Source organism: Megalobrama amblycephala, linkage group LG7 (assembly GCF_018812025.1).
Source record: "Megalobrama amblycephala isolate DHTTF-2021 linkage group LG7, ASM1881202v1, whole genome shotgun sequence".
Classification (NCBI taxonomy): Eukaryota; Metazoa; Chordata; class Actinopteri; order Cypriniformes; family Xenocyprididae; genus Megalobrama; species Megalobrama amblycephala.
This window is the reverse complement of record NC_063050.1, coordinates 39,520,106-39,532,564: the sequence shown is the minus strand read 5'-3', so window position 1 is coordinate 39,532,564 and position 12,459 is coordinate 39,520,106. Positions and strand designations below refer to the sequence as shown.

General features: G+C 40.9%; 1 protein-coding gene across 3 annotated transcripts in view; it reads left to right on the top strand.

Moving 5' to 3' along the window:
- LOC125272534 (zeta-sarcoglycan) overlaps positions 1–12,459 on the top strand; it is a 364,989-nt gene that overhangs the window by 268,813 nt on the left and 83,717 nt on the right. For all 3 annotated transcript variants that reach the window (XR_007185871.1, XM_048197425.1, XM_048197424.1), the window contains exon 4: positions 12,289–12,376. Coding sequence is in view for 2 of the 3 variants with exons in the window: in XM_048197425.1 (XP_048053382.1) it covers positions 12,289–12,376 (88 nt within the window). In the remaining variant the exon portion in view is untranslated. The remainder of the gene's footprint in view (positions 1–12,288; positions 12,377–12,459) is intronic.

The following is a 12,459-nucleotide window of genomic DNA, read 5'->3' as shown; positions in this document are numbered from 1 at the left end:
GAAGACCGGGGGACGCCGGGCGAACTAAATCGCATAGCCGAGTCTGATAGTACGAATGAGCCAACTGGACAGGCTGGGGAGCGTGATCCACGCTTCCAGACACTGAGCCAGCGGGACCAAAGGCACCACAGACGCACCGGGGGTGGGGCAGCAAGGCAGAGAGGGACCCGACCCGGACGGCTTGGGGGCGGCCCGGAGTGGGGTCGGACTCTGCGAGGCAGCAATGTGCATGGGAGACAGCGCACGGGGCACGGTCTGCACCAACACACTGCCACCTGCTGGCGAATGGGGAGGGAGCTGTCAGCGGCGAGGCGGAGCCTGGCACACTGGCAGACACCCCTTGTTGTGACCTGGAGTTTGAGGAAACTGCTCTTTTTGTGAAAAAGTGGGTACCGCTGGACTCCGGAGAGCCAGCGGCGGTGGACAGACAAACACAAATTCCCCCCGGCCCTCCTCCGGGGGTGGGAGAGATGGTGGAAAACTCTCCCGAAGAGCAAGATCCTTCCCCTCCAGGTTGCCCGTCTCAGTGCCGTGTCTTGCTCTTACGTTTACCACCGGGCTTAGCGGAGACGGGCTGGGCACCACGCCCGCGACCGGCACCCTGCTGTCTGGCTGGTGTAGGCTGCTGCTTTGCCGTCTTAGCAGGGGCGGAGGACGATGCAGGCGGGCGCCCTCGGCGACGAGCGGGCTGAGGCTGAGCCACGGGCGGCTGGGTGGAGGCAGCAGCGGACCGCCGTGGCATGACGTGACTGATAGCCTCAGCCTGCTTCTGTGCAGCGGAGAACTGTTGGGCGAAGCTCTCCACCGCGTCGCCGAATAGGCCGACCGGGGACACGGGGGAGTTCAGGAACCGCTGCTTGTCGGCATCCCGCATGTCCGCGAGGGTCAGCCAGAGGTGGCGCTGCTGGACTACCAAGGTAGACATCGCGTGACCAACAGCGCGTGCTGTCACCTTCGTTGCCCGGAGGGCAAGGTCAGTGGCAGCGCGCAGCTCCCCCAGCAGCTGTTGGTCAGGACCTTCCTGGGGCATCTCCGACAGCGCCTTTGCTTGGTGAACCTGCAAGAGGGCCATCGCGTGCAGGGCGGAGGCAGCCTGCCCACAGGAACTGTAAGCTTTCTCAGTCAGACCGGCTGAGAACTTACAGGCCCGGGACGGGAGACGCGGCTCACCACGCCAGCCGGTGGCTGTTGGACACAACTGCATCGCAACCGAGCGCTCGACTGGCGGGATCCTCGCGTACCCCCTGGCTACCCCGCCGTCCAGGGAGGTGAAGGCGGACGGGGGGCCAGGCCTGGAACGGGCACTATACGGTGTCTGCCAAGACCTGGTCACCTCATCATGCACCTCCGGGAAGAAAGGCATTGGGGCGGGACGCTGGGGCTGCCCAGCGCGACCCCCCCCAAGTACCAATCATCCAGCCGAGATGGGCCGGGACAGGGTGGAGGGTTCCACTCGAGCCCGACGCACAAGGCTGCCCGAGAGAGCACAGCCGAGAGTTCGGGATCCGACTCGGCCACCGCTACCGTCCCGGAGGGCGGCAGCGCGTCCGGATCTTCCTCTCCCGAATTCTCAAACTCGCCTTCCGACGCAGCGACCGACATCTGATCCTCCGCCGGCGCACCGAAGGTAACGGCTGGACAGTCCGAAGAGGGCCCAGCGGAAACCAACGGGCGAAAGATGGGTTGCGGTGCTGGCGAGGGGGCAGGGGCCCGAGGAGCGTTTCCGCTCGGCGGGGGAGCCCTGACCGTTATCCTCAGGCCGCCCTCCCTATACAGCGCCGTACCGTCCTTCCGGTTCCCACCGGAAAAAACGGTCGTACGCGGCATAGGAGAGGGGACTCCCGCTTCCTGAGAGTTCAGGAAGGAGAGCCTCGACCTCAGCACCGCGATGGTCATGTTCCCGCAATGGGAACATGAACCATCCACAAAAGCTGCCTCAGCGTGCTGAACGCCCAAACACGAGATGCAGCGATTGTGCCCATCAGCAGGGACCAGGGAACGACCGCACCCAGTAACGCACAGACGAAATGACATACTGTCAGGGTTCGTCTGTAAAGCTCTTTTAGAAGGGGAAGTCAACTCACTCGTGCTGAAGCACCCAGGGAGCGACGCGATGTGTCAGGTACACCACTCCCTGACACACCGAGGAACCGGCCCAAATCGCTCACACACACACTCTTTGTGTTGCCGTGAAAACAGCAGTTTTAGAGCTTATAGCTCAGCTCCTCGGACACTCGCGACCTCGCTGAACGTGCCCTCTTCACCAGCACTGAAGCTCGCTGTAATCCTCTTCTTGAGGCAATGTTTTAATTCAGAAAACAACGAAGAAGGAGTCTTCAAACAGGACACCAGTAAATGGCTCCGAAGCGAAAGACAGAGTGCGATTGCATCCGCTTCCTATTTATATACACCTGTCGGGGGCGGTGCGCATTATGCAAATATCGCACGCCAATTCCATTGGCTTGTTTTAGTTTACACGAAGATGATAGGGCTCTCTAAGCGATATCCCAATTCGTCGGTCACTACTGACGTACGTCGAACGTGACCGACTGAAAGGGAACTTTATTTTGTATGAATCTTGTGTTTGTTTGTTTGTTTGTTTGTTTGTTTTTCTTTCTTTTTTTTCTTCTTTTTCCACCTGTGAGCAAAACAGAAAAACATGAAATCATTTTATGTCTATAACCTTTTAAGAGAATGAAATCATTCTTATTTTACTCTTAGCTCTATGAATAAGGAACAGTCGGATCAGCACATCTGTTGCTAAGTCCGCCTGGGCTTCCAAACACACCTGAGTCTAATTTAGCTTTTGGTTTATGATAATTAGATGATGATTAGGTGATTCAGGGACTATTATAAAATCAAACAACTTCATTATTATACAATGCTCGTAGTTCTAACAACACCTTACACTCAGCAACTCTACATTAATGAAGGTTTCAGACTCACATTTTTTTGTTTGGTTACCAGATCTCACTAGTACAGTATACAAATATGTACTATACATATACAAGTGTTTGTGTGGGTGTTTGAGCATGTGTGTTTGCCCTTGGAATAATAATTGTGTGTTAGAAAATGGATTACAGGGCACAGTGGCAAAGGAAATGAAAGCCAGTGTTTGTGTTTGTGTTTACATGTGATTCAGGAGACATGCAGGGCAAATTCACCACAGTCATGGACGGATAGTTGTTTGCTTTCTGTTTGGCAGTGACAGGCAGTGCTCTTTCCACCGAAGTTGCCTTAAAAATACTGGCTTTCGCTTAAAATATAAGATCTCAAAACCTTGTGTGTGAGAGAGAAAAATGAAGCCACCTTACATGCTGACCTCATCCAGAGCAGTGACTGAAACTAGTCTAAATCTCAGTGTAAATACATTTAACTGAAATTCACATAACTGAATGCTAATGATTTGGGCATGAAGACCAGCACAGCAACCTTTATAAACTTCAGAAAATTGGTGCACTCAATAGGTGAGGTAGTCAAGTGTATACATATATTTGACCCGTGCTGGCAAAATTATTCAGAATGCGCACAGGCTAATTTCATGTTACAGGCAAAACAAGTGAAAAATATCAATTTTGATTGAATTTTCACAAAAATGAGTTCTAGCCCTCATCTAGCGAACCCAATGTTCCAAATAGCAATTCAAAATCTAAAAGTATCTTTATTCGTATGTTTTCTGAAAGGAGTACCTTTCCTTTGTCCATGAAAAATGCTGTTTTTCTCTGCTCGCTTCTCTTTGTGAATATTATTTGTAAATATTCATAGCAAATTCTCGATGGCATGGGTCTGAACCACTGAAATATGATTTTAGAAAAACATTTTTTATTAAGACTATAAAAAATTATTTTGCATCTATTTTTAGGTAGGTAGGTGGGTGGGTGTGGTTGGGTGGCACCGGCACACCCGTGGCTACACCATTGATATAGGGTCTAACATACATGTTGTTGATTTTGATGATTTAATGAGTTTAGACAATTCTTCCACTCCTATAGCAACAAATGAATGGAATTTTTCCTCAGAGACACTATAATGCACTGTCTGATGAGATACTGTAGTTGACAGTTGCATGGTTATAATTTTCTCTCTAATATTATCAATCTTGCAAGTAAAGTCATTACTGCTGTGCTGTTTGGAAACATCAGAAGTTGAAGCTTAATTTCTCGTTAATTTAGCCACTGTAACAAATAAATACGGGTTGTGTTTGTTCTAAGAGAGTTGAAAAGTTTTTAAGCCCTTTCTGTGCACAAAAGGAAAATAGTCCAATGTACCCCATGCAGCTAGAAGAAAACAAAACTAACGGTTTTGCAAAATGCGAACAACCATTAGTTTTGTTTTCTTCTAGCTGCGCTCCATTTTTCTGTCTGCTCTCTTAAGGGCCCGAGTGTGCACGTTGTACCACAGCATTGGACTATTTTCCTTAATCTTCTTTAGGCTTGAAGGAGCAACTATGTCTAATGTGGGGTACATAGTTTGTAATTTATAACTCAGTATAATGAATCAAGAGTTTTACTGGAGAAAAGATGTCAGAAATGTCTCGATGTAAATTACTCATTAAATCTTATATCCTATTATAATTCCCTCATACAAAATTAGATTCTTTCTGTATGCTCGTATAAATTATAGTCATTTACTAGGGCATATGTTTCACCTTAAGCCTTTTTAAGTCTTTGGTCATTGTTATTTGGCCTTGCCCTCAGAAAGTTCACCCGAACCTCCATGGTGCTTAGCCCTGTAAGAGACACACAGACTTACACTGAGAGTCTTTCCTAAGACGTGCCATCATAAAGGCAAAAATGTGGTCTTAAGCTTTATCCCCCCCTTAGGGTGCAGGGACATACATTCATTCTCTGCTATTTTATAGTGTCATAAATGGAACCTTGTTAGCTTTTTTTCCACTGGGATAGATTGGTTTGTCATTCTTCATATTGTGTCACCTCCTTCATAGCAAAGGTTTCCTTTCTCTCACAGCAAGACTAGATGAATGAATTTGGAATTTTGTTAGCTATTTACTAAAAAGCTTTTTCTGTAGTGGTAATAAGAAAATTACCATTTGGCTTACTGTTTTTTAAAGAAATTAATACTTTTATTCAACAAAGATGCATGAAATTGATTACAAATTAAAATCAAAAGTGACTGTATTTTAATAATATTTGAATTTGAATATTAGGATATATATATATATATATATATATATATATATATATATATATATATATATATATATATATATATATATATCCTAATATTCAAATTCAAATATTATTCATATCACTTTTGATTTTATTTTATTTTTTATTTTTCAATTATCCCTTTATGCCATATTTTGATTTAAAATTCATTAATTGTGTAACCCTACCTGATCACAAAGGTGTAAACATGATCCTCCTGGAGTCTAAAGGAGGTAAATGTGTCATACTCGTTTGATTGTATGAGAAGCAATAGTGTCGTCAATATCTCATTACATTACTGAGAAAAGACATAAAATAAAAAGTTTGACGTTTGAAATGCCTCTGTCTGATGCAATTTAAGTGGGATTGTTAGACAGTACATTAAACTCAAAAGCCTGACATCTCACACCTACTCATGATGAGAGATTCCTCAGTTAATTCCTCCTCTACTCCAGAAAGAGACAAGTGTGAGTGCTTTAACCCTGAACTTACTTCAAGCCTCTTGCATCATCTTTTTTGTCTCCCTATGTGCCATCAGCAATACTCCCTGGTTTCTTCTTGTATACATGTGATGTCTGTGGGTATTTTAAGTGGAACAAAACAACAGAGGAATCACTTCTGCACTTCTCATAATTCAATGAAATGAACAGAAAATACAACCTCAAAACCAGCTTTATGAAGGCCAAAAGAAATTTAAAGAAACTTAAATATCTTTCAGGGTCCCCCACCCCCAATGTTAATCAATAGAAAGTCCTTGAAGGATTGTTTTTGAGACAGATAAGAAGCATTGTATTGCCTTTAACTAGATTTAATGGGATTTGCAGACCCTTATACCATTCAATTTCTGTATGTTTTTGTTTGTTTGTGTTTGTTTGTTTGTTTGTTTGTTTTTTGTTTGTTTTTTGTTTTTTTAAATCACAGTACCTTTCAAAATTTTTGAAAGGAAAAAAAAAGCCTATTCAGCAAGGATAAATACAATTGTTTAAAAGTAACAGTAAAAACATAGTTACAAAATTTCTATTTAAAATAAATGTTGTTCTTTTGAACAATCCATTCATCAAAGAATCCTGAAAAAAGAGTTTCTACAAAGATATTAGGCAACTGTTTTCAGTCCTATAAGAAATAATAAGATAATCCTCTAATAAGAAATGTTTGTTGAGCACCAAATCAGCATATCAGAATAATTTCCGAAGGATCATGTGACACTGAAGACTGGAGTAATGGCTGATGAAAATTCAACTTTTCCATCAAACAAATGCATACAGTACATTTAAATTGAATGCTACTGATGATTTTGTGATTAACTATCGAACAGAATCCAGTCAATAGGAGACATCACAGGGGTCACCAAAGCAGAAGAGAAAAGGTGTCTAAATTTAGGATCTCAGCAGGTGTGTGGGATTAGAGTATATCATTAAACGAGAGGAAAAACAATGAAAGAGCGATAATGAAAAACAGGTGGACATCTGGGAGAAACACAGAATTGTCATGCCTGAATGATATTCACACAAATTCTCTCTCTTCATTCTGTATCTTGCACTTTGTGCATCCTGCTTAGCATTGTGTAAAGACAGAACGAGAAGAATGAGGCGTGGACACAGATTTGGGATCTGTTGAAATGGAAATAAATATCAGATTAAAGGATAATACTCAAGATGAAGTGGCTTCTTTTTCATGTAGATGGCCATAAGGTTATCTGCATGTGTCAGCTCTGAGCCGCCAGGTGACTGATTTCGAAGCCGGTCATGTTGGGTTTAGATTAAAGAGTATTCAACATACTGTTGAATGAGCGTTTGGAGGTCTTCATCAAGGTTGAGCAATTAAAATGTAAAGCTTGCTTTTATGGTTTTATCATATATGCCTAAAACATCACAGCCCTTTTATTGTTCACTTTTGATTTGAATATGCCCTTTTAGAAACCTTGTCTTCTGCACTGCTTATTTACCCATGATCAAAAAACAATAAAACTGTCCATCTCAGCTTTAAACATGCATGCCACAGCTGGTGGGAGCACACATAGTGTTGGGTAAGTGGGTGTTTCCGAGGTAATTAGAGAAGATAGTGTTTTAGTCCATTAGATTGACATCATCTGGATCTTATTATATGGTTTGAGACAGCCAGTGCAGATACTGCAGTTCCAAACTGCTTCTATTGTTCAAGCGATCGACTAAGTACTCCTCATTATAATACAACAGTTTGCTTCTGTCATTGACATGTGACTATAAGTACTGTGCATGGATAAATTACTTGGTTTATTTCTTTCTGTGCCTTTTTGAGATCCTTTAAATCCTCTCATTATGTACAGTAAGTGCAGATACAATGCAAATAAGAGATTCTTCATGCAGTTTAGCTTCTTTGATCGCAACAGTGCAGATCTCAGTTTTCTTCATTGAAAAATATTTGAAACCTACATACTAATGGCTTGATATATAATTTAATAATTTACACACTCAGAGACACACACACACAACGATAGCATTAAGACCACTGTCCTAATGTTGTGTCAGTCCCCCTGACCCGTCGAGGCATGGACTCCACTAGACCCCTGAAGGTGTGCTGTGGTATCTGGCACCAAGATGTTGGGCCTCTATGGATCAGACTTGTATGTTCAGCACATCCCTCAGATGCTGGATTGAGATCTGGAGAATTTGGAGGCCAAGTCAACACCTCAAACTCGTTGTTGTGCTTCTTAAACCATTCTTGAACCATTTTTGCTGATGTAGAGTTGCCAAAAGTACCGACTTCAGTACCTATCCGAAGTCGGTACCGAATGTGACGCTTTGAGCGCTGTTGAGCAGATTCGTAAATACCTTTGATTGGCCATTGTGTTGACGCGCTCATCGGATATGTCTGTGATTGGCTTCAATGATCAATGCACAACACATGGAAGTATTTGAATTTAAAAGCGTGAGCGGGAGTGTTTGAAAGCAGACATCTATCAGCGGACTGGTCCACGATAGGCACCTGCTTTCAAATGCTCCTGTGTGTATCTGTGTAACTGCTCAGTGAAAAGCATCATTGATGATTTTTTACTACGTTTTTACAGCGTTGATCATTGAAGCCAATCACAGACATATCCGATGAGCCGTGGACACAATGGAAAGAGGCCACAGCCACCAGGGAATACCATTTCCATGAAAGGGTGTACATGGTCTGCAACAATGCTTAAATAGGTGGTACATGTCAAATAAACATCCGCATGGATGGCAGGACCCAAGGTTTCCCAGCAGAACATTGCCCAAAACATCACACTGCTCACGCACCCGGCCATCCATGTGATGTAAAAGAAAACGTGATTCATCAGACCAGGCCACCTTCTTCCATTGCTCCGTGGTCCAGTTCTGATGCTCACGTGCCCACTGTTGGCGCTTTCGGCGGTGGACAGGGGTCAGCGTGGGCACCCTGACTGGTCTGCAGCTATGCAGCCCCATACACAACAAACTGTGATGCACTGTGTATTCTGACACCTTTCTATCTGAACCAGCTTTAATTTCTTGAGCAATTTGAGCTACAGTAGCTCATCTGTTGGATTGGACCACGTGAGCCTTTGCTTCACTGAACCTTGGCCTCCCATGACCCTGTCTCCGGTTCACCACTGTTCCTTCCTTGGACCACTTTTGATAGATACTGACCACTGCAGATCAGGAACACCCCACAAGAGCTGCAGTTTTGGAGATGCTCTGACCCAGTCGTCTATATATGTCACAATATAATGTCACAATATGGCTCTTGTCAAACTTGCTCAAATCCTTTCCCTTGCCCATTTTTCCTGCTTCTAACACATCAACTTTGTTGTTCACTTGCTGCCTAATATATCCCACCCACTAACAGGTCCCGTGATGAAGAGATAATCAGTGTTATTCATTTCACCTGTTAGTGGTCATTATGTTATGCCTGATTGTGTGTGCGTGTGTGTGTGTGTGTGTACATATATATATATATATATATATATATATATATATATATATATATATATACACACACACACACACACACACACACACACACACACACACACACACATACACAGACACACATTTGATTGATATTAATTGTATACAACAGTTTGATAAATAAGAAGTTACATGTATAAATTAAATTAATATAAATTATTATTATTTTATTTTATTTATATTTATATATTTTATTTCATTATATGCCATTACGCACATTTCTATAATATCAAAACCATTCTGTTGCTACATGTTTATCATTTATGTGAACTGTGGGCTATGTTTTTTGTCCACAAGTGAAGACATATGGCCACACACTAAACACATATAAGGAATGAAAAAAAAAAAAAAAAAAAAAAAATCAGAGAAAGCTAAGAAATGGAGTACTTGCTCTTGTGAACCTTCACTGTACTTGTCGATATATTGATTTGGTGGCCTGGCGGGTCGATCAATGTCAAAAGGGAGTGCTGTGCTTTGAAACTAATCTAAGGGCTGAATTCTCATACCCAGATTCTTAAGAAATAAGAGATTGAGCCTCAGATCAGCTTATAAAGGTAACGCACAAAAACACTCTAAATAATATACATCAGCCATGAAGTTGGCACCCCATAAACACTAGATAAGACCCCATATATGATGGGGTGATTTCAGAATTGCATGCCCTCATGATTCTGATCGGGGTTAAGATGCATTGTATACGCGGGGAACTACGGCATGTGTTCAGCGCTTGTGTTTGATTTACGCCACAGCAAAGGCTCTGCTCTGGATGAGGATCTGTAGGTTAGTGGGATCAAAGTTGCACACAACAAAAAGACACTGAATCCAGTGATCCACAGCATGCACCTCTGCATGCATGAACACACAGACACATACCCCTGCCAGCCAGAGTACATTCATGCATGTACATGCACACACACACACACATACTGAGTCTCTGACAGTTCGCATACAGCATCACACTGAACATTAACATTATCATTATTTATCTTTTATATAACATTATCTGCACACCCTGTTTACATCTGTTATTAACATATTTTTCAGGTGGTCCGATCTCAAGTATTAAATACAGATATAAATGTCACTCATCTCATATCTCAACTCATCATCAATAGCTAGTAGTGTTAAGATTTTTATCCTGTGTACTTAAGATGACAGATGTTGACTTTTTACCATCATAAATATTTTCACAACATTGCAGAAACATTACTATGATGATGTTAGCAGGTCCCCTGGTACATACATGTCTGTCAGCAAAATGATTTTGCCATCTTTCAAAGGAAAATGCTTACCAATAACATAAAACAGTAGTGAGAGAAGTGACAATAGTGAAAGAAAGAGAGAAGTAGAGATCAAATATGAGACTCCAGTGTTGTCTCTTTAATTTGCATAATAATTCATGGTTCTGTATTTAAATTGTCAAATTATGATTGATGAAAACTGGCCTTAGCAGTTGTCTATTTATTTTATTTTATTTTATTTATTTATTTTAGTTCTACTTTATTTATAAGTAACTTACACCTACTTTTGTATTCCTGGGTCTGTTTTTACCCAGTGGAATGTGAGCTTGTAAAACTAAAACCATCTGATCAGTCACTTCTTTTTAATAAGTGAATATGCAGAAATTTCAGAGTTTTTAATGTTACCATATTTTACCTTTGTTATTACTACAATTTACTCCCTTTTTTTTATTAATTAAAAAAATGTGAATGATTGTCACTATATATATATATATATATATATATATATATATATATATATATATATATATATATATATATATATATATATATATATATATATATATATATATGAAATTTTATTTTATTTATTTTTTATTTTTTTGATAGTCTTAACCCTCTACTGCACACATGTTGATGGCACATGAAAAAAAAAAAATATTCCACATCATTTTTTGGTTCATTTGGGAACATTTTATTGATTAAAAAAAAAAATTCAAGGCAACGTTGTGCGACAATGGTACAGAGTTATAGAGAAAATTATCATCAAAATCATTTTTTTTTTTTAAATTCAAGAAATCATTAAGTAAAAAGGGAAAAACACTTGAAAGACATTGATATATTGAATCTGATACATGCATAGGTCTGTATCATGTAGTGTGCTATGCTATATAATGTACTTCATGTAATAAGATTTCACTCCGTACAAAACTTCAAAAAGCACTTCTTCTCTGCTGTGACATAGTGGTGTATGTTACAATTTTTGCACATCACTTTGGGTGTTCCTGCACACCCAGGAATCTTGCATCTTCCCTTCTTATAATACATGGTGGCCAATGAGAGGTACTCTCTAAAACCTCCTCTAAAAGTACCCCTTATCGCACAACGTTGCCCTGAGGCAACGAAAAGAAAAACTGAATTTCTGAACATGCAAAATAAAAAAAACTTCATAAAACCAGACAAAAAGCTTCTCTACACCTTCATACACGCACACATATTTTTTATGTACAGTTCATGTCGTTTTAAATAAGATTACTAAAGCAAATAATATTGCCGTCTTCTCACACCATGTGCTCCTGTGACCATGTGTCAGAACAGGACGTCCCACCTCTTAATGGTGCTTGATATTGACTCCAACAACTTACTGAACTGTTCTTTGGTACTTTCTCAACCTTTCTAATTGGTTGTAATCATTTAAAGAAAAATTTACTAAACGTAGGGCTTAAGAAAACTTTCCGTTGCCTGAGGGCAACGCTGTGCTGTAGAGGGTTAATTTGTTCGTACTAAAAACTATAGACATTTTAGAAGATTTGATGTGCCACTTCTGGGTTTTTTAATTTCAGGATTATTTAATTTCAGATTATTATTTATAAAACGTCTCAGTTTGCATTTCATAGTGAAAATGGTGACATTTTTGAGGCTCATTAACGAAAATTAAATAGTGTTTCTAAAATGTTTTATTTGTTTTATTATTTTTTTGTTTTATTTTAGGTGTCATCGTTCCAAAATGTTCTTGAAATGCTAAACAACACTACCTAACCACAACCAAAATGAAATGTTGTGAATGAGATGCAATGCTGCAAAAAGAGTTTCACTTTCCTCTGATTCCTTTTCCTTGTTCTTATTACTATCTTATTGCTTTAACTTGTTCAATGTTTTAAATTATGCTGCATCATATAATCCATTTCTTTCTTCACTGTGTTTCAGGACAGTCCTCTGGTCTTACAGTCAGACCGCAATGTGACGGTGAATGCACGGAATAACCTTGGCCAGCTGACAGGACAACTCACTGTGGGTGAGTGACATTTTTAAACTATATTTTCATGGACATGTTACCTGAGTTCACAAATTCTCATTTCACAGTGGTCTGTTTTATTA